General features: G+C 38.7%; 1 protein-coding gene across 2 annotated transcripts in view; it reads left to right on the forward strand.

Annotated features, from left to right (window-relative positions):
• LOC127440325 (V-type proton ATPase subunit H) overlaps positions 1–24,114 on the forward strand; it is a 57,994-nt gene that overhangs the window by 24,846 nt on the left and 9,034 nt on the right. For both annotated transcript variants that reach the window (XM_051696852.1, XM_051696853.1), the window contains 6 exons: positions 831–928; positions 5,601–5,793; positions 14,998–15,176; positions 16,585–16,710; positions 18,917–19,018; positions 21,992–22,105. In XM_051696852.1, coding sequence (XP_051552812.1) covers positions 831–928; positions 5,601–5,793; positions 14,998–15,176; positions 16,585–16,710; positions 18,917–19,018; positions 21,992–22,105 — 812 coding nt within the window. The remainder of the gene's footprint in view (positions 1–830; positions 929–5,600; positions 5,794–14,997; positions 15,177–16,584; positions 16,711–18,916; positions 19,019–21,991; positions 22,106–24,114) is intronic.

Here is a 24,114-nt window from a genome sequence, read left to right on the forward strand (position 1 = left end):
CTTTTTTAAAAGCGTTTTTATTACGATTTCTTTCCTATCTTGGAAGTGGTTGTACATAATCCAATATTTCTGCTGGGTTTTGCTTTTTCCTTTTTTGAAGACACACCACTAGACTTGATAGATTAAAAAGACCACCAGAAGGCCTTTGTCTTGCTCTGTAGCAATCTTCCTCTTTCATTTCTTTTTGTGCTCTTTAGAGTTCATTTGAAAGAATCTATTTTTCTTTCATCTCCCTTGTGTCACCAAGTCGGAATCTGCTGGTGTGATGCAAGCGGCCCACAAATTTTAATTCAGTTTCCTCTCATAGCTGTTAAAACATCTCCAATTTGCTATTACTCATGACCTATCTCTTTGTCTCTTCTATTCTCTGGACCACTCTGCTTTTATGGTGCTGATCTGCAGCATCATCTTCCCCAGTTAATGAGCGAGTCTGTTTTTTCCTCTTAGCCACCTCTCTTCTAACATCTCTCTGACTCACTCACTCTGTCCAGGTTTCAAGGCTGCTGCTTTCTCTCTGCTGCATTGTGGGATTATCTCTTTGATCCAGCATGTTACCCAAAGGCGTTCTCAAAGTCAGAATCTGACTGCACGTGCATTAGTGAATGCAGAAGTAATAAGAGTGTAAATGCTGCTTGAGCAGCCTAGTTTCATCATGTTTCTTTGCTACTTCCCAGAAAGGACAGGCTTGTTGTTTCATGCATGCATTTTCCTGCTTCTCTGAACTATTCTGTTCTTAGTGTTCTAATCGTGTCATTCTTTGTGTTTGTGTGCATGCTAATTTGTTTGTTTGTGTGTTTTGTGAATGTGTATTTTTGTTTGGACCCGCACAGAGCTCGCAGTACGTTCAGTGCGTTGCCGGTTGCCTGCAGCTGATGCTCAGAGTGAATGAATACAGATTCGCCTGGGTGGAGGCCGACGGAGTGAACTGGTAATATTCAGTTTTTTTCACACTATCCCACTAATGAGTAGTTTATGTTTTGGATAATATTACCAGTTTTGGAGCTATTTTTAAAAGTGTGGTTTTCCAATCTACAGTTGTGCTCAAAAGTTTGCATACCCTTGGAGAATTGGTAATATATGTACCATTTCTAAAGAAAACATGAGTGAGCAGGCAAAACACATTTATTTTATTTCTTATGGGATACATATTCAACTGTAGGTTATAACAGAATTGCACAATCATAAAACAAAACATGGCAACAAAGAAAAAAATGAAATGACCCCTGTTCAAAAGTCTTCATACCCTTAGTTCTTAATACTGTATATTTCCCCCTTTAGCATCAATGACAGCGTGCAGTCTTTTGTAATAGTTGTCTGTGAGGCCCCAAATTCTTGCAGGTGGTATAGCTGCCCATTCGTCTTGTCAAATTGCCTCCAGGTCATGCAAAGTCTTTGGTCGTCTTGCATGAACCGCACGTTTGAAATCTCCCCAGAGTGGCTCGATGATATTAAGGTCAGGAGACTGTGATGGCCACTCCAGAACCTTCACCTTTTTCTGCTGTAACCACTGGAGGGTCAACTTGGCCTTGTGCTTTGCGTCATTGTCATGCTGGAAAGTCCAAGAGCGTCCCATGCGCAGTTTTCATGCAGAAGAATGCAAATTGTCTGCCAGTATTTTCTGATAACATGCTGCATTCATCTTGCCATCAATTTTCACAAGATTCCCCATGCCTTTAGAGCTCACACACCCCCAAAACATCAGTGAGCCACTGCCATGCTTCACAGTGGGGATGGTATTCTTTTCACTATAGGCCTTGTTGACCCCTCTCCAAACATAGCACTTATGGTTGTGACCATAAAGCTCTATTTTGGTCTCGTCACTCCAAATTACAGTGTGCCAGAAGCTGTGAGGCGTGTCAAGGTGTTGTCGGGCATATTGTAACCGGGCTTTTTTGTGGCATTGGCTTCTTTCTAGTAACTCGACCATGCAGCTTATTTTTGTTCAAGTATCATCATATTGTGCTCCTTGAATCAACCACACCGTCTTTTTCCAGAGCAGCCTGTATTTCTCCTGAGGTTACCTGTGGGTTTTTCTTTGTATCCCGAACAATTCTTCTGGCCGTTGTGGCTGAAATCTTTCTTGGTCTACCTGACCTTGGCTTGGTATCAAGAGATCCCCGAATTTTCCACTTCTTAATAAGTGATTGAACAGTACTGACTGGCATTTTCAAGGCTTTGGATATCTTTTTATATCCTTTTCCATCTTTATAAAGTTCCATTACCTTGTTACGCAGGTCTTTTGACAGTTCTTTTCTGCTCCCCATGGCTCAGTATCTAGCCTGCTCAGTGCATCCACGTGAGAGCTAACAAACTCATTGACTATTTATACACAGACACTAATTGCAATTTAAAAAGCCACAGGTGTGGGAAATTAACCTTTAATTGCCATTTAATCCTGTGTGTGTCACCTCGTGTGTCTGTAACAAGGCCAAACATTCAAGGGTACTTTTGATCAGGGCCATTTGGGTGATTTCTGTTATCATTATGATTTAAAAAGGAGCCAAACAACTATGTGATAATACATGGCTTCATATGAATACTATCCTTAAATAAAAGACAGTTTTTTTGCATGATCAGTCATATTTTCAAAATCAGTGCCAAAATTTCACAATTTCTGCCAGGGTATGCAAACTTTTGAGCACAACTGTACAAGCTACTCATTATTTAAAGTAGTTAAACTACAGTCAAAACAAACTGCAATCAAAAACATTAAGGGTTTTTAAATGAACAATCACACTGAGGGTGACAACATTAAATTTGAACAGAAAAATTGACATTGAATAAATAGCCTAAAAAGAATTTAGAAATATAGAAGCTAATTTATATAACAAAAACATAGTAATGAACAGCAGTATTGAGCTCATTTTGTCCCTATAAAAAATGACGCAGGCTTCAGGGACTCGAAACTGTGTTTTTTTTAATCTGTTCATTTACATAAACCATCCAAACAAACTGATTCACCAGAGTGAATCGGACTTTCCAATTTGACATATGTGATAAAGAATTGATTTAGAACAAACCAATTCACTAATGCTACATAAGAGCAGGGGTTGTGTTAACCAAAAATCTCCATTTCCCTTTTTTTAAATTTTTATTTTTAACCATGATGGATAATTTCAAAGGCTAAGTAAAAAACAAAAGAAAAACATTTTAACCTAGTGCATCAGTTTTAAGTTCACTGTCTCTCATACACACACTCAGGCTGTGTGTGTGTGTGCCCTGTTTATTGCCTGGTAGTATTAAGATGTATATTAATAGGTGCCATCACCATTAACACCTGGATATATGCATCTCTTTTGACCAATTGTGTTCGGATTTTGAGGAGAGGGTCTCTTAATTAATGATTGCATACTGTACATGAGTTATTACATTAATGTGTTACTGCATGATTAGTGTGTTACTTTATTATAATAAAGCGCAAAAAAAGTGTAATAAAAAATGAGAGCCAATTACTTGCATTTAATCTAATGCTCCGTTCATACCAGCGACGACACGATTCCATTAATTTTCAATGAGAGCATAGCGACTTCCGGCAACATGAGCAACAGTGACCGTTGGTGACAGAGGTCGCCATGGCGAACGACAAGACAAAGTTGAGGAAAGGTTAACATTATGCATATGACGAGCGACATTCAGGAGTGACTACCAATGAGAGTGAAGTCAGTGAAGCTCACATCACACGTCTGCTGTGAGTGTGAGATACTGGAGTCGGGTGCAGTCAAGATGGAGAAGTTAAAATTTCAGTCCACCAATAACATTAAAGTGACAGGAATGCCCACCAGCGACACAGATCGCAGAGTCTAGCGACACCAAGCGACAATGTCGTTTGCAATGTGAACGAGGCTTTTTTTTAACATTACGTTTAGAGCACAATTGTCAGTTATTTTAGAGGAGTACCTGCATTAGATCTTCAGAGATGTGTGTGCTTTTCATCTGTGACACTTAATATTGATATCAGACATGGAATGTATGTGTATAAGTATGTGCATTTTCAAAAATTCCAAATGGATGTTAAAGTTTCAAAATCTTGTTTTAGTGCAGCAGTTGATTGACTTTCACCTAAGAACTCATTGGTTTCACCAGACTCGGGTTTGGGGAGTCAGAAAATATATAATTTAAGCCTATCCACTGTCATAGATACAGTATATGCCATTATAATGGATGCTGCGCACCTGAATGTAGTTTATGAAGTTAAAACAAGTATAACTTTTACAAATTTTACAACTCAGTCTGTCAGAGTGACGTATAAAGATTTTTTTCCAGCACAACCTCTGCATAAGAGAGTATCGTTTAGGACACACCAATTCACTGGAATTAATTACAAACCAATTCACTATAATGAATTGCATTTTCCTATGCTACAAGAGAGATAACTGTTTAGGATAAACCGATTCACTTGCTTCGGACTTTCCCACGTTACCTATGAGGACAGTTAAGGAGAGTGCGACTGATTATTGTCAGTAGAATATTGTCAGTAGGCAGTAAAGTTGTATGTGCAAAAATGTGACATTTAAAACAGAGGTGTAGCATTTGTTTGTGCAACACCATTACTTATTGGAAAAAGTAGCTTGTTACTGGAAAAGCTACACTGTTTTGAAAATAGCTGACTGGAAAATGTAGTTCAATTAGTAAGCAAGCATCGCTACTTTTAGTTACTTGCCCTCCAACACTCAATAGTACACATGGTGGACATCTGTGGATTATGCACTGTTTGGCACTGTATGGCCAAAAGTATGTGGACACTCAAACACCACACCTATATGTGCTTGTTGAACATTTAATTTCAAAACCAATGACATTAATAGGTAGTTGGTCCACCCAAACAGCTTTCATTCTGAGTGGCTTTCCAGTAGATGTTGGAACATGGCTCTCAGGGTTTTGCCCCTGTTCAGATGCAAGAGCAGCATTGAGGTTAGGTACTGGTGTTTAGGGATGGGGCCCAGCTTGCAGTCTGCATTCTAATTCATCCCTAAGGTGTTCAGCAGGGTTCAGGTCTGGGCCATTATAGTTCTTCCACACCAGACTCAGTAAATCTTTTCTTTATTTTCCTCATTTTGGACACAGTGGCAAAAGGGGCCCTCCCAAAACTGTTGCCAAGGAGTTGGAAGCACACTATTCTCTAAAATGTCATTTTATACCTTAGCAAAAAGGTGAGTTTTACTTGAATTAAGAGGCCTAAGGGACCCATTAATTAAAAGGGGGTTTTGACATACTTTTGGCCATGTAGTGTATTTTCCACACACGGTTCCTGTGAAGGATAAATCTTAGAGAACAAGAAAGCATTTTTCATTGTCCTACCAGGTTTTAGTCCTGTGATCATATTGTTTCTTTTGTTTTGTAATGTACAGACAAGAGTAAAAAAAAAAGATAATGAGGCTTCTCTGAAGATAATTTTCTTTTCTTGCCTCACAAGTAAACATTCTTTCATGTAATGGTCTCATTATACATCACAAAAATGTTGGCTCTCATTTTTATCCCCCATCTCATGCATCAAACCATCAGGACTAACTTAGTGAAGAGCATCCTCTCTGCAGACCATTAGGAGTGAGATGCCCTTCTGTTTGGTAACTCTGACTGTTTTTTTCCGATACATATTTCAGCCTCACGGCAGTGCTGAGCAACAAGTGTGGCTTCCAGTTGCAGTACCAGATGATCTTCTGCGTGTGGCTTCTGGCCTTCAGCCCTCAACTCTGCGAACAGCTGCGCCGCTACAACGTGGTACCTGCGCTCTCCGACATCCTCCAGGAGTCCGTCAAAGAGAAGGTCACTCGTATAATCCTGGCTGCTTTCAGGGTATGTGCAATGAAACATGGCTGCTCCAAACCGGGCTCATTAGCAGCACATTCCGACTATTTGTGAATCAAGTTTCCCATTGTCATGAAAAACCTGGAAATATCAGGGAATTTTACATTTATGATTTCAAGGTCATGGAAAAAGTCACAGACATTTCTATAATAAATGTACATTTTTCCAGTTCAGCTGGAACATATTTCATTGGCCACAAATGGCTCTTTTAATCTCTATAAAATGATTTTTAATAATCCTTATCCAATAATCATGGAAATTCTTCAGTCAAAAGGTGTGGGAATCCAGTGTGAATGCAACTTGATGCAGTAGTAAATTAGACAATTGCTCCCTGAATCCCTGCTCTCATAATGTTTACTCTATAGCAAAATTTGCACACACAATTACTGTAAAGTTCTTTCAATATATACAGTGTATTTTTTTATATCATGAATGTCAGGGCCCAAGATGAAGTGAAAACATATACACGCAATTTTTGTACAGATATGAGGGACATGCAGAGTGGTATTGGAATGATTCTGGAGTGAGCAAGAGCACAGATGCACTGACTTTAAAAAATAGCTTCTTTCTCCATGGCAAAATCACACCACTCCACTCCCCTTTCCACTTCCACTCTTCACCGCTTGTATAATCTGGGTGGTAGTCTTGGTAGATTAATGGTTTAAAAACTTGGCTGCTAACACAAGGGGTCTGTTCCAAAACCTTGTGAATGTCCTCCGGGGGCAGCATTTTAAGACATCATAGGAGCGCTCCCGACGCGAAGGCTGTTCCAAAGGGTAGCTATCTTAATTATGCTGCCTCTTAAGATTTCTTGTTTTGGCCAAATTTTAAGATAGCATCTTATGTGTCCTTCCCTGGGTATGTGGTCCCAGATAGCTGACGAAGTGAGAGAAATTTAGATTATAAATATACTTATAATCCATTCAATACTGAAAAGTATCAATAAGTAACAGTTTAATATGACACAAACACGATTTCACCCAAAATGTGTGAGTGCGTGCATTTTTAGGCTCATTAGAGGATCGCGTCGTTTCTCTTGATTCACCTGTATTGAAATCAGTTGTGAGTCGAGTCTCTTATGCACTGCACATGAGGAGCGCTATTTGAATGATGCGTGGAGCTGCCGCCTATTTAGAGCATTCAAAATCGGTCTCTTAAGGGGCATAATTTCAGTAAGGATGCTGCCATAGAAAACAGCTGCCAATGTAGGCAGGAGACAGCGAGGCAGCTCACTAAGTTTTACAACAGACCCAAAGATTGTGTGTTACCATTGGCAATTCTAAACCCTATTTATGGGGGCTTTAGCCCCCCGTCTTTCATCTTGTTTCCCCTACAAATCTGTCAACCAAATCACTCAACCAAATATGCCACCATTACTGATATACATCTGCTGACACACATATGCAATTTTAATTGGTGTATTAAAACTTTATAATCTGTCACACTAAAAGCAAGAAAAATTCCTCCCTAAGGATGAAATCCCAGCATTGTCCCTGTTGACAGCCAGTTAGATCTGAAGAGTTACTGTCATAACAATCCTGATGTGTTAACATTGAGTCTTTGAGTTAGACACTTAACCCCAGTCATTTCCAGAGAGACAATCGCTGCAATTAAAGTACTGTTAGTATATTGGTTTAAAAGCATCTGCTAAATGAAAATAAGTAAAGATGCCATATAAACATCTCCTCAAATGTAGTTAATGAAATATCATTAAGTCTGATGCCAGGCTATTCAACTCAAAATGCTCAACCGTTTATTCTGGTGGATGAAACATGCATGTACTGAATCCATTTCAGATGCACAAGTGTGGTCTGTTTTCTCACTTACTACTGCATTTCAGATTAGGGCATCTCACCTAGCAGAAGGTGTCCTCTTCAAAGTCCATTATCAGATCACTCATACTTTTTTTCTGAAAAGATTTAATTTTCCCAGAGCTTTCATAATGAATGCACCAAGAACCCCATTATTACCTTATTGAGGTTCCAGATTGACAAAAGCACTCATTTAAATCTTTTCCACACTCTGTCGCAACATTACCCTTTCAGTGCTTTGCCATTCAGACTGGAAAGGGAAAAAAAACTTGTCACCTCACATTGCCCTTCCTGCACACGTTGATCATTTGAATTAGGATATAGTGCAAGACATAAGTGTAAGTGGACTGTTTTGATCACACAGACTGGGAGATGTTCCGGTCCGCCTCTGATGACGACATCGAGCTTTACACTGATAGCGTAATGTGTTTCATCAGAACGTGCGTAGAGGAAGTGATTCCGACCAGGACAATACGGATCTATCCGAATCAGAAACCATGGATCAGTAGCGATGTTCGCGCGGCACTTAATGTGCGGACCTCCGCTTTTAATTCCGGGAAAGCAGAGGAGCATAAACAAGCCAGTTATGCCCTCCAAAAAAATATCAGAACCGCAAAACGCCAGTACAGGAGCAAGATTGAAGGACAGTTCAACACCACCAACTCTAGAAGCATGTGGCATAGAATTAACATCATCACGGACTTTAAAGGGAATAAAAACTCCGCCATGAGCACCGCTGCCTCTCTACCGGATGAGCTAAATACTTTTTATGCTCGTTTCGAGGGAAATAACACCGCCCTCACGGAGAGAGCTCTCGCGGCTGAAGCTAAAGAGGTTAGTTCACTCTCCGTCTCTGTAGCGGATGTAACCCGATCCTTCCGACGGGTGAATATCCGCAAAGCCGCGGGCCCAGACGGCATTCCTGGCCGCGTCATCAGAGCGTGCGCGAACCAGCTGGCCGGTGTTTTTATGGACATTTTCAACCTTTCCCTCTCTTTGTCTGTAGTCCCCACATGCTTTAAAACATCCACCATTGTGCCTGTACCAAAACAATCAAAAATAACTTGTTTAAATGACTGGCGTGCTGTTGCTCTGACCCCCATCATCAGCAAATGTTTTGAGAGACTAATCAGAGATTACATCTGCTCTGTATTGTCACTCAATCTTGACCCGCTGCAGTCTGCTTACCGCAACAACTGCTCCACTGATGATGCCATTGCATCTACAATGCACACTGCTCTCTCCCACCTGGAAAAAAAGAACACTTATGTGAGAATGCTGTTTGTAGACTACAGCTCAGCATTCAACACCATAGTGCCCTCCAAGCTAGATGAGAAACTCCGGGCTCTGGGCTTAAACAGCTAGCTGTGCAGCTGGATCCAGGACTTCCTGTCAAGCAGACGCCAGGTGGTTAGAATAGGCAGCAACATCTCCTCATCACTAACCCTCAACACTGGAGCCCCGCAGGGCTGTGTTCTCAGTCCACTACTGTATTCCTTGTACACACATGACTGTGTGGCAACACATAGCTCCAATGCCATCAAGTTTGCTGATGACACGACGGTGGTAGGTCTGATCACTGACAATGATGAAACAGCCTACAGAGAGGAGGTGCACACCCTGACACACTGGTGTCAGGAGCACAACCTCTCCCTCAACGTCAGTAAGACAAAGGAGCTTGTGGTGGACTTCAGAAGAAAAGACAGAGAACACAGTCCCATCACCATCAATGGAGCACCAGTGGAGAGAGTCAGCAGCTTCAAGTTCCTGAGTGTCCACATCACTGAGGAACTCACATGGTCCGTCCACACTGAAGTCGTTGTGAAGAAGGCTCATCAGCGCCTCTTCTTCCTGAGACGGCTGAGGAAGTTTGGAATGAACCGCCACATCCTCACACGGTTCTACACCTGCACTGTGGAGAGCATCCTGACTGGCTGTATCTCCGCCTGGTACGGCAATAGCACCGCCCACAACCGCTAAGCACTGCAAAGGGTGGTGCGAACTGCCAGACACATCATCGGAGGTGAGCGTCCCTCCCTCCAGGAAATAAATACAAGGTGGTGTGTGAAAAAAGCTCGGAGGATCATCAGAGACTCCAGCCACCCGAGCCATGGGCTGTTCTCACTGCTACCATCAGGCAGGCGGTATCGCAGCATCAGGACCCGCACCAGCCGACTCCATGATAGCTTCTTCCCCCAAGCAATCAGACTTCTGAACTCTTGATCTCCCACGATCAAAATACATCAGCCCTGCACTTTATTACTCTTTTATCTCACACCGGACTGTCATAAATTATATTACTGTTATTATATTATGTCTCTCTTAACAACTGACTATCAACCGACAGCCTGAATGTCAATACAGTACAATACTGTACATTCTATATATATATATATACTTTTTTTATATATTTTAATTTTTAATTTTTATTGAATAATGTGTATCTATATAGTAAAAAAAAAAAAAAAATGGCATATTGTATACTGTACAGTGTATGTTATTATTTGTATATTGTTGAGTGTAATTAAGTGTATAACAGATGTTTAAATTGTGTTGTGTTAATTTGATGTTATTGTAAATTGGTATATGTCTCATCACTGTCACGACTGCTATGTTGATCGGAACTGCACCCAAGAATTTCACACACCATTGCACTTGTGTATATGGCTGTGTGACAGTAAAGTGATTTGATTTGATTTTGATTGTAGTCCTAAGGTATTTTATCTTTCGTTGGGCTTATTACGTTTACTCTGCTGGCACATATTTATTTAATACATGGCAGAGGCACGAAAACAGACTTCTTGTTGTTCTTATTCTGTATTTCATTTCCCCACATGTAGCAGTCTGGGTGCAGGCTGTATTTAATGTTCAAATTAGCCCTGAAAGCTGGGCTCTGTTGTTGGCATTAGAGTTGGGTAATGAATTCATTGTCCACGACGCAGACAGAATTGAATTAGAGTGCAGCGCTTCATTCATCTCACCTGCTGAAGAGCTTATTAAGTTGTCCATACCAGGTATTCTCTCTCTGGTCCTGTTCATGATTACGTGGGCTCCATTTTGCGGCTATCAATGGATCTGCCTCTGCACATTTGCCATTATTTATCTTCTACATTTGTGCACCCTTCAGTGTAGTTATATATAGAGGTCTAAAGCAATGCTTAAAACAATCAAGATTGAGGATATTGGTCCAGCCTAGTTTCGAACCTGTATGCATGTTGATCAATTGATTATTGAACCTAATTATGAGCCTGTGGAAAGGAGGAAGCGGGTGAACAATCCACGTAGACATTTATTGCTGGACTTTTCTGTGTCACACAATAAGACACTGCTTTTCAGCAGTACACAAAAGGTTTGCTTTTCAGCACACACCACACACACACACACACAGACAGTTTCGTGCATCTCTCTATCTCTCCCTCTCTGCGGCTCCGGCTCTTCCTTAACTTTCTCCCGGCTGATTGAGCTAATTCTCCACCAGGCATCCATCCTTACTGCTCGGCCACGCCGGGCTCGCCATATACCCCGTTGCCCGACTCAGGTTTCACGTCTTCCCCCAGTCCTGGGTTTTGGCACCAATATGGCAAATCAGGTTCTTAATGTGGAAAAGAGGAAACGGGTGAACAATCCACGTAGACATTTATTGCTACACTTTTCAGTGTCACACAATAAGACACTGCTTTTCAGTAGTACACAAAAGGTTTGCTTTTCAGCACACACCACAATGACAGCTTTGTGCGTCTCTCTCTCTCCCTCTCTGCGGCTCCGGCTCCTCCTTATCTTTCTCCCGGCTGATTGAGCTAATTCTTCACCAGGCATCCATCCTTACTGCTTGGCTATGTCCGGCTAGCCACAGAGCCTTTGTACATCATTAATTTTATTTGAAGGAAGCATAGCTCTCTGTTCTCAGTGTAAGAGGTGTCATTGTACTGTATATATGATGATTTGGTACGTAACTTGGTCTGAGTCAGTTCTCCAAGGGAACAGATGAAATTAAATTAAATGGCTGTGGAAGACAACAAACATGGTGGATGAATGTAATATGCACAGGCGGCCAAAAGTTTGGAATAATGTTCAGATTTTGCTGTTTCGGAAGGAAATTGGTACTTTAATTCACCAAAGTGGCATTCAACTGATCACAAAGTATAGTCAGGACATTATTGATGTAAAAAACAGCACCATCACTGTTTGAAAAAAGTAATTTTTGATCAAATCTAGACAGGCCTCATTTCCAGCAGCCATCACTCCAACACCTTATCCTTGAGTAATCATGCTAAATTACTAATTTGGTTCGTTAAATGAAGCTTAACATTGTGTTTGTTTTTGAATTGCCACAGTATGCAATAGACTGGAAAATCTTAAGGTCAATATTAGGTCAAAAATGGCAAAAAAGAAACCGCTTTCTCTAGAAACTTGTCAGTCAACCGTTGTTTTGAGGAATGAATGCTTGAAACTGCATTCATGAATGAATGCTTGAAACTGGCAAAAAAAAAAAACTGAAGATTTCATACAAAGTTTTACACTACAGTCTTCAAAGACGAAGGACAACTGGCTCTAAAAAGGACATAAAGAGATGTGGAAGGCCCAGATGTACAACTAAACAAGAGGATAAGTACATCAGAGTCTCTAGTTTGAGAAACAGACGCCTCACATGTCCTCAGCTGACAGCTTCATTGAATTCTACCTGCTCAACACCAGTTTCATGTACAACAGTAAAGAGAAGACTCAGGGATGCAGGCCTTATGGGATGAATTCCAAAGGAAAAGCCACTAAAAGAGTGGGCAAAGAAACACAGACATTGGACAACAGATAATTGGAAAAGAGTGTTATGGATCTTAAACCCATTGAGCGTTTATGGGATCAGCTAGACTGTAAGGTGCATGAGAAGTGCCCGACAAGACAGCCACATCTATGGCAAGTGCTACAGGAAGCATGGGGTGAAATGTCACCTGAGTATCTGAACAAACTGACAGCTAGAATGCCAAGGATCTGCAAAGCTGTCATTGCTGCACGATTTTTTGATGAGAACTCTTTGAAGTAGTTTAAAAAATAAAATAAATTGTAATAGTAATTTTTCACGTTATTAATATCCTGACTATACATTGTGATCAGTTGAATGCCACTTTGGTGAATAAAAGTACCAATTTCTTTCCATAAGAGCAAAATCTGTACATTATTCCAAACCTTTGTCCGCCAGTGTAAATGAAAATATTAAAGTCATTTCCTACACCTGAAGACTTATCTATCTATCTATCCATCCATCCATCCATCAACTATCCATCCATTGTTTTATCTATTGTTATATCTACAATATTTGTCATTTTATTGTTGTGTTCTATCTATCATTCCATCCATCCATCCATACATCCATCGTTATATCTATTGTTATATCTACAATATCTGTAATTTTATTACACCAGTGTAATATGACCAGAAATGTTCTTTGTACAAATGTATAAAGGAGACATCCTTTCAACTTTTGAGATGGCATGTGAGTCAGAATTGATCCATGATGTTCATCTGGAATAGGGTTTGATAAAGGATATGACTCAATATAATACATAGCACATACAGTACATCAGCATTTTTGTTGATGTTATTATAATTTGACTTTCCCAATCTCAAAAATATTATACATATGAAACCTTTGTCTGAGATGAATTCTGCTGAGAATTTATGTTTACAGCAAACCTGCCAATATCCTGTCACCTGGGTGCATAACAGCAGTCTGCATTGAAACAGTGTGTTTGACTGCTGCAAATTAAAATGCCAGAGCTGTTCATTGCCTCTTTAAAATGCATTACTCATGCAATTCAATACTGCAGTGCTCACTCTGTTAGGAGTCTGCCACTGTTGCTTGATATGAACTCTTCCTAAGTATGCTTACAACCCCCACCACCATCACACCTTCTGTTTAAAATATTTGCTGCCCTTCATACTTGCAACAGCAATACATCCTGACATCATGCAGGATGGCAGAGCTTTCAGTGACTCTTAAGTGTTCAATTTTGTCAGGGGCTTTATTGTATGAATGTCACAATTTCACTGATTAAAAGCTGCTGTGAAGCAATGAGATGCCTAATAATTACTTGGTTTCTTCTCTGCAAGCTTCAAATTGAAACAGTGATTCAGGCCCATTCAAAATTAGATCTCGTACTGTTTAATCAAAGTAATAAATACTTAATTCGTTTGAGAGTTTTCTCAGGGTGCTTGAGAAGAAAGGTATTTATATGCCACCTTGAGTCTATCATAAAATTGTAGCCAAACTAATCAACCCAGCAGAAATTAAAATAAATTTAATTTCATTTGATTTATTAATTTCCTGTCTGTGTTTTTACATCTGAGCATCATCATTTTCATGAACTGATATTAACTTAGATCAGCGGCATGAGTTGATTTGATAATTCATCTGACCGTATCTAAGCAATTTGGTGACTGAATACTGGTAGCATCTAGAAGAATTGTTTTTTTTTTTTGTTTTTGTGTTTTTTTTGTGATGTCAGACAGAGGCATGGCTCTATGTGAGCTTTCAAAGAGCAACACTTAGTACTGTTGAGAGCAAAGGGCTTTGAAAAGAACATTTCCTTTTAGCATTTCCTGCCAAATATACCACCTCTGTGCCAGAACTCTTTGAGACAAAAAACACTTTTATTCTAATTTGACATGTTAATTTCCTCATTAAGTCAAATTGCTTTGCACAGTTCTGAGATTCACTATTTGTTCTCCATTGAGCTCTGAACAGCCATGTCAAACAAATGTAACAAAACAACTGCAAAACACTATGGTTGCAAAAAGCTTTTCTGCCCTTTTTGAAAGTAGCAGAAAGTAATCCTCACAAAAAGGAAAAATAAGCTCAGCGAATGCATAAAGTCTGAACACCCTGACATTCTCCTTAAAACACACATCTCAATAATGAATACTGTAATTTAAAGAGGAATGTATTCAAATGTTCTGCACTCTCTCTCTCTCTCTCTCTCTCTCTCTCTCTCTCTCTCTCTCTCTCTTTGGGAAATAGCATTTAATTAACTGAATCTTGTAACTGCAAAAGGGAAGAACACAGATATTAGGTCTTAGTTCTTCAAGTTCATCTATTGTTTGAATTTTATTATGTCTTTAATGGGTTAATACCTAACCCTTTAATACTAAACACCATGGGAACATGGTATGCACCTTGAAAACCTAATAAAAGGAAATTCTTGCCACAATCCAGAAGTTGTTGTAAATATCTTTGTCAAAATGTTACACTCATAGTGTTTGTCAAAGATAACACTCATCATCATGTGTATTTATTGTAGAGGTCCTAATTTGTAGTACTGATGAACATTCTCATGAGTTTATGCTGCAGTTCGTGATGTTCATGAGGTTGGTTTGGTTGTTGTTGTAGAACCTGCTTGAGAAGTCTGCTGAGAGAGAGACTCGTCAAGAATACGCTCTTGCCATGATCCAATGCAAAGTGCTCAAACAGCTAGAGAATCTGGACCAGCAGAAATATGATGATGAGGACATCACTGATGACATTAAGTTCCTGCTGGAGAGACTGGGAGAGAGTGTTCAGGATCTCAGGTAAACACCTTTATACAGTATATACTGTAAATATTACAGGCGTGAATCTTCACCTCACAATTCGATTCGATTAGGATTCAAAGGGTAACGATTAGATTACAAAACGATTTTCGATGCATCGTGATGCATCTTGTCCTCCAATTTGTTTTATCAATACCACACTTAATATTAAATTGTATAAAATAGAGATGTCCTGATACCATTGTTTTTAGAACGAGTAGAAGTACTGATAATTTATTTTTGGTACTCGCTGATACTGAGTCCGATACCTTTTTTTATTATTCCATATCAATTGTGTATTTCAATTTTATCATGAAAATTGTGTTTAAAAAAATAAATTAATTAAAACTTTAATCAAACTAAAATGTAACAATTTTCAACATAATATTGTATTTTATCAAATTAAGTGTTTTATATGTACAATCTACAATACAACATTAGGATTATATTTTATCAAATAAAGTGCTGCATAACAAAGCATCACAAATGTGAGATATTCCTTAAATATAATACAATAACTGTTGATTTATTATCATTAGTAGTAGTAGTAGTAGTAGTAGTAGTATTACAGTGAATATTACATACTGTAGTAGTGATCTGTTTCAGTTGTGCTTTTTTCCATTTAAATTTAGCTTTTATTTTGCCAGAGCTTTTTATTTTGAAGTGTTTCTGTATTGTTATGACGGTAGCTTCTCAATCCGAAAAAGCCAGTCACTATGTGACTCAGAGTGATTATTAAACCGCAGAAGGCTGCTGTTTAATTAAATACATATGTAGTCTGTGTGTGTGTTGTGCTAAAAAGTGAATTAGCACTCTGCTCGCTGTCATCTACTACAAACAGAGCGTGTGATGCTCATAATGGTTTTTTCCGTGTGAGTCAAGGAGCCCTAAAAGCAGCCGTTGTCAGCACAACAGCAGCTAAACACATTCACAAGCACTCACATTTGAAGTGCGCAGCACATGCAAAATATATATTTATCTCATGAAATCGCAGCCTTTGCGGTTTTATAATCACACTAGGACATAATGTGATTTTAATTTGTGCATTGAATGTTTACAGAATGACATTCGTACATCAGATGGTATTGTTTTTTGGTATTGGAGCATTTTTATGAGCACGAGTACAAGTACATGAGCGATGCATCTGAGAATAATTTTTTTTTTCTCCCACCCCTGATATACATACTATAAATACGGCACCTCTCATAGGGACCTACAGTCTCTCAGTGAGCTAAACTTGGTGCTACACCAATTGTTACTGCAAAATGGCACACCTAAGGAAAAACCTTTGATGATTTGAAGATTACCTGTTAATGTATTTGGTTCTGGATTCTTAAACCCGTGGTACAAGTTTTCAGAATGTTTCACTTTCATTAATCGATAGTATTTTCCACTCTTCTTCATGCAGCTCATTCGATGAATACAGCTCTGAGCTGAAGTCTGGCCGTCTGGAGTGGAGTCCGGTGCACAAATCCGAGAAGTTTTGGAGAGAAAATGCTGTTCGCCTCAATGAGAAGAACTACGAGCTGCTGAAGTAAGACACACAGTGTTAGGACCTCCACAAAACTGGTCTTTCATTATTAAAATAGATATTTAAGAAAAAACTCATGTTGTTTCAAACCCATTTGACTTTCATTCTTCGGTAGAACACAAAAGATGTTAGGCAGAACGCTAGCCTCCGTCCCTATAGACCTTATTCATGCTACCACCATCTTTGATTTTTAATGGGAATGAAAATGAGGCTGTGAGGGATAGACTTATCATCTTTTCAATGGCATGAAAGGTATAAAGCTGTATAAAGCTCCTAGATCACATCTGATTTTTTAAAACTCATGTTGTCTGGAGTTCTTTGTATGCTGAATGTTCTTGGACAGATATTTTATCAATGTTTTGACCACGGAACGATCCAAAAACACTTTAAACTGAAGTACAGCCCATTGAAGAGACTGTAAGTCTATCCCTCACAGCCTTGTTGTCATTCCCATTAAAAATCAAAGATGGCACTAGCGTGAATAAGGTCTGTTCACATGAAAAAAGATGTAATAAAAGTAAATGGTGACTGAGGCTAACATTTTTCTTTAATGGATAGTTCACCCAAAAATAAAAATTCTCTCAGCATTTACTGAACCTCATGCCATCCCAGATGTGTGACTTTCTTATGTAGAACACAAATATAGGTCCATACAATGCAAGTGAATGGGTGTAAACATTTTGATGCTCCAAAAAGCAAATAAAGGTTTCATTAAAGTAATCCGTATGACTCCAGTGTTTTAATCCATATCTTCAGAAGTGATATGATAGGTGTGGGTGAGAGAAAGATCAATATTTAAGTTCTCCTTGCCCAGTAGGGGGGTGATATGCATGAAGATTGTGAATCACCAAAAACACAAGTAGAAGAATGTGAAATTGAAAGTTAAAGTGGAAATTGACTGAGCAGGGAGGAGAATTTATAGTTAAAAAGGGACTTAAATATTGATATGTTTCTTACCCACATGCTTCATATCTCTTCAGAAGACACTGATTCAACCACTTATGGATTACTTTTATGCTGACTTATGTGATTTTTGGAGCTTCAAAATGTTGGCATCCATTCACATGCATTGTATGGACCAGAAGAGCTGAGAAATCTTCTAAATCTCTAATCTTCATTTGTGTTGAGTAGATGAAAGAAAGTCATACATATCTGGGATGGTATAAGGATGAGTAAATGATGAGAGAATTTTCACTTTTGTGTGAACTATTCCTTTAAGAGCTCCTTTTGTGCCCCTTTTGTGGTTTTCTGAAGCAACTGTCCCTTTAAGAATATCATTACGTGAATGTGCTTGCTTTAAAACATGCACCCTGTGTACAGTGATACCGTAAACACAGTGTGAATTGTGGTGATTAGTGTTTTTAGTTCTCCCTGCTTTTAAAATAAAACGGGTTAGTAGAGGTCAAGTGTTTGGAGATGGATTGAAATGATTTTTATAGTACCGGGCAGATGGTTAAATTACTGTTTTTGAAAACACTTTACTCTTTTAAATAAGTTGTTGTTACTTTCTGAATTAGCCTACAGTGTGTGTGTGTGTGTGTGTGTGTACATACACTTCTCCTTCCTTTCTTCTGAAGGTTACACAAGTCAGAGCCTGAGCCGAGTAGCCTCAGTTCAAAAACTAATTTTTATCATTGTCTCTCAGTAGTTTAATCATGTCTCTGCTCAACTCCTTTGACTGCTCTGTTTAAATCCTAATCTACTCATCTCATTCCTCTCACCGCCGTCCTCTCCACAGTCAGCACAAAGATAATTTAAATTTCAGCCCTTAGTAATTTGTAGTTTACTTCACTTCCTCTCTCCTTTTCCCCTCCATCTCTTGCTCTCAGTGTGCAGGTGATATGCAGTGCTTGAACCCTCTCTCTGTTTCCAAAACGACTGTTATAATTTCATGCTTTTATGCGATGCAGTCATTTCTGATACTTGACCTATTGTTTGTGAGCATAAATAAATAAGCCAAAGGCTTCGGCAAAACATCTGAACTCATGTTCCTCAGAATAACAAGCCTCTTGCTACATGTTTCCCCATATTCGTTTCTTACTCATCTAATAGTACCTTTCATATTTTCCCAGACAGAGGTAAACAGCACATCTCCAGCTGTACAGTAGCCTAAGATATATTTGCTCAGTGTGGGCGTAGTATTGCCCAGGAGGTGTTAGTGATTGCTTTTGCGGACCTGAAATGATTGTGTGTTTGTGGTTCCTGCCAGGATACTGACCAGGTTGTTGGAAGTGTCGGATGACCCTCAGGTTATTGCTGTTGCAGCCCACGATGTGGGAGAATACGTGAGACATTACCCTCGCGGCAAGAGGTGAGACAGCGTCCTTCATCCTTTATCTGTACATGCCTATCTCTCCAGCTCAAGCTTCTATGGCTGTGCAATTTTATGATGGTTTTTCAATACCCAAATATCCTGTAGCTCTGTATAATTAAAGGCAGAAGAATCGCCCAGGTTAGAAGCATTACCGTCTGTGGCGTCTACTTGCACACTATGGTATCAGTGTCAATTTACACTTACATCACTTCAAAGAGGGTAGCAAACCAACTCGTCCAGGCTGACCTATTGCAAGATATTGCCAAATCTTTGCCATTAAAATTTTTGTCACGTAACATTCACGATCAGCCAATGAGTTTTAATGACATGCAAGTATGCACATGTCTTGCTGAAGTCACAATTAAAATTGTCTGAATGTATTTACATTAGACACAAAATATCTTAGCAAGTGGAATCTGTAAACAAATGAGGCTAGAGCTTTTCTCAGAACTAACTTGCACTTGAAATGATCAATTACACACTGGTGTCAAGGGGATTTTCAGGGGATGAATAAAGTCAGGTGTAGTTTATTGCATTAACAATAGGCATGTTCCACTAAATTTGACAACCAAAAAAAGTGTCTGATACTGTTTGTCTTTATAATTTAAAACCCATCAAACGTCATTTTGTGAAATGTTTTGTTTGAAGTGTGTTTTTTCTGTATTTCTTTCAAATAAATGCCACTTCGTTTGATATTTTATTATATTATGCAAAGACAGACATACATTTTTAAATGTGGTTTAAGTGGCTTATACTTTTTCCAGCCACTGTATATATAGTTTCCCTTCAGAAAGAATGTGTAAAAGTACATTGATAACTCACTTGTTTCCAACTTCACTACAAGTGGCTTATGCCTCCAATCCAGACTCTTCTCTTCCTGAGGGTGTCCACTTAGAACGCACACTCTCACTTTTCAGAATACCCCCGTCTCCAGAAGACACCATACAGCATCTATAGGGACTCGTTGGATTTAATCACCCTGGGTCTGAACCGTATAATTAGACCACTCCAGAACAAATTAGCTTCTGCAGATCTCCTCTTGCAGATTACACCCATTTGCAATAAGCGCTGAGATATTACCTTTCTCTCTTTTGTTCTCGAAACAGTGATTTTGTTTTAAGTGAAGCTTATTATGAAAAAAGTACATAAAATATCAATTACTTTAAATGTCATCTAGCACCATCCAGAATTATGTTTAAAAGCTTGATATTTTTTGATACATAATTTAAATATAGCCTTCACCTACAACATTCTATAACACAAAACCCCACAGGCAGAACTGAAGTGGGAGCATAATGGTACTGTCAACAATATTCTACTCAGATAGCAAAATGTTTCTACCATGAACATTTCAGGTCAGTTAAAAAAAAAAGTTTAATAATTACCAGGTACCTGATGAAACCTGATGAAAATGCAGCTCTGTGGGGGCCTGGGTAGCTCAGTGGCAAAATATGCTGGCTACCACCCCTGGAGATCACTAGCTTGCTAGTTCGAATCCCAGGGCATGCTGAGTGACTCCAGCCAGGTCTGCTAAGCAACCAAATTGGCCTGGTTGCAAGGGAGGGTAGAGTCACATGGGGTAAACTCCTCGTGGTCACTATAATATGGTTCGTTCTCGGTGGGGCGTGTGGTGAGTTGAGTGTGGTTGCCGCGGTGGATGGCATGAAGCCATGTCTCCGTGGCAACACGCTCAACAAGCCACATGATAAGATGCGTGGGTTGACGGTCTCAGATGCGGAGGCAACTGGGATTCGTCCTCCGCCACCCGGACTGAGGTGAATCACTTTGCAATCAAAAAGACTTAAAAGCACATTGGGAATTGGGCATTCCAAATTGGGAGAAAAAGGGGAAGAAAAAAAAAGAAAAGAAAAGAAAATGCAGCTCTGTTTACCTTGTGAATGCTCCAACAACTTTAAAGTCATATTATACATTTTTTATTAATATGTTTCCCATATTATGGGATTATATATTTATATATTATATATATAATATTATAATATTAACAGATTTTTGTGCCAAAATCAGTCATATACTTTCCTTCTGACCCTTAGAATTTAATTAGTTTTTTTGTTGTTGTACCTTTTAAGAACACTGTGTGAACACCCTCTTCTCATGTGAAATCAGATATAGTGCTTTGCTGCGTTTGCTGTCAGCTCCTTTCGTTTTTAACTGCCCCATCCTTCCATAACAGTTTCTTTGGTAAGTCTGAATTACATTTTGACAGGTCCACAAAACAATCCACACAGATTGTTAAAATCAGACTGAAATAATCAATGACCTTGATAAAAATAATCTTCACCTAACGTTAGGATCCATTAGAAGGATGTGCAGATTGACAGGTGCTAAACACCTGTTTGACAGTTTGACAGACTTTACCACATTTTACTTTTATCAGTAGACCTTCTGGTGTTTTGGAATAATAGTATATATCCTACTTTCTCCTTATTACTTAACGTAGTAACTTAGTTTTGAATAGCAAATAGGCATTGTTGAAATGTTAATGTGGGCGGACATGTTTTCAAATGTCTCGTTTTTGATGCTTAGTTTCAATAAATGGCCGGCAGAGGACGTTTTAAGTTCTGAAACAGTATGTTTTCATAGTACAATGAACTCTTTTTATCTCAAGAGATCAAGGAATTTTTTATTCCTCATGGTATTACTCCTTTAAAAAAAATATTCAATTTCCCTCTGAATGTAGTCCAGTTGCAGCATCAAATCAGAATTATTTTTTTGTTTTTTTAAGATGAAAACATGCTGCTGTGAGAGAATGAATCTCGTCAGTTCTTTGGTCTTTTATTGAAAGGCTTTTTTATTTGACTGATTAGCATTGCCAGAAAAGTGCAGCTGTTGTTCTCTGTTATTCCCTGAGCTGAATTGGAAGGCAAAGAGATCCAGACCACTGTGTCATTACCCATCTTGCAGAACATCATAATCTGGAGCTAAATCTCTCTTCGTCTCCCTGTCCTTCAGGGTGATCGAGCAGCTGGGTGGTAAACAGCTGGTGATGAACCACATGCATCATGAAGATCAGCTAGTCCGTTATAATGCCCTGCTGGCTGTCCAGAAGCTCATGGTCCATAACTGGTATGTTCACATTCATAAACAGCTACCACACTTGCAGGAAATTTCCAGCTTGGCCAATTTTCTATTTAAACATCCATTTTGGTGTTAGGATACTTGTCTCCAAAAATTTAAAAACATCTTAAACCGACTTGAGATAATACTGTATTTTGCCTTCTGCTTTTGTATTTTCCATGAAAGAATGAAAGTCATTTGTGTTTAGAACAACATAAAGACAAAAAAAAAAAGATTTTGGGGTGAACTATCCCCTTAACCACTTGATTTCATGATTTATTTACTACCATATATACAGGGTGTATAAACATATTCACACATGGTCAAATGATCATAACAATTTAATTCTCCTCTGTCTTAATATCCCCAAAACATTTTGTATGGTTCACCTATTTAAAGTGATTCTGGTTGTTTATTTATTCCTAAAGAAAAACAGCCCTCATGTTTGTGCCTGAAGCAATATTACCTTCAATTGAGACTTGGAATTGAGATTTTTCTAATCTACCTTTGCTGTGCAATAGCAATTTTCTCACCTCAGTACTACGTAATATAATGAATTATTCAGTTGCCTGTTGTGTCTTTTAAATGTTAGTTGATCTTTGATTGAAACACAGGGCACAAAATAACCAAAATAAATAAATAAACATTATTAACTTGTGCCTTCATGTTCAATGAGTTTGTCACACTATTGAATTAAGGTTTCCAAGACTCCATGCAGCTCATGTTCAGAATCTATTATGACTGACACAAGCACCTCATTAATTGTGCCTGAGGTTCAGATTATATATTCAGATAAACCTCAAAGGCCCCAGAATGTAGCAATTGTGTTTAAAATGCAGTAGACAGGTACTTTTAAACACTCGTGTGGCGGGTTTATGAAAATCATCCACTGGTGTCATAAAGAGAAATTGTTTACTGTCATTACAATGGCCTTAAATCTTACTGCTTCAAATGGAAAGTTTTTTTGTCCAATTGGGTAGAATACAAGTCGCTTTAAATACTGCCTGATTGTTATAGATTGTTCCTGCATGGAGAGCATGCAGTAATATAGATTAACACGCTCCATAAGGTATAACTCAGTAATTCATCTTTATCATCAGGCTCACTGGAGGAGAAATAAATATATCAAGGAGGCAGAGCTCATGGAAAGATTTATATGATAGTATTTATACTGTGCACCCAGACTGAGTGATGTACATGTAAAAATCTCAACAGCTCTTTCATTTCCTTTCTTAGAAAAAGTCCCATCTGCTAACTCTGACTCAAGAGTATATGGTAGCAATTATTAGCCATTAGCTAAATGGCTCATGTGTAATTTTCAGTATTAATTCAGTGCTTAATTTTGTAGTGGGTTGTGACGTAAGGCTTGGCATGTTACAAACAAAAGGAAGAAGATAAAAGAAAGGGAGCAATAAGTTTAGATTTTTCTCAGGATTAATTTAATAGTTGTATTTCGGCTCAAGTCTCCCAAATATGAGCACAGAGTTTAAAAGGGAACTATTACAAAGATGCATCTGGACTGAAGAGGCAGAGATTGCTTGTATTATTTAAAGATCTGAACTTAAAAGAGAGGTGAAGGCGAACTCTTATTTGTGTTTTTAATTGGAGACACATCAGAGATAATTACAGGGGATGTAATAGCAGGATGATTGAGTTGAGATTCAGTGAATTTGGTTTCTGGGGTGCTCTTAAGAAGAGTCATACAAGAACGGCCATTCACTGGATGCTCACAAATGCCATCTTTGCAATCAAGTTGCATCCTCAAACGCCATTTCCTTTGGCTGCACTTTGCTCAAGAGCTTTTATTCTTCTTTTTGTACCTGTGAGGTAGGTCTACTGTCATGGTTTTTAGATATGTCCTCACAGGAGAGAAATGTATGTTACCATGGCATTTATTGCTGTGCATCACACATTGTCTATAGTTTTGTGGTATAAAAAAACTACAAGCTTTTTTTTTTCTTTTTTCTTTTTTCTTTTTTTTTTTACTCACAGCTGGATACAGAAAAATAGCCAAAAAA

Source organism: Myxocyprinus asiaticus, chromosome 5, assembly GCF_019703515.2.
Source record: "Myxocyprinus asiaticus isolate MX2 ecotype Aquarium Trade chromosome 5, UBuf_Myxa_2, whole genome shotgun sequence".
NCBI lineage: Eukaryota > Metazoa > Chordata > Actinopteri > Cypriniformes > Catostomidae > Myxocyprinus > Myxocyprinus asiaticus.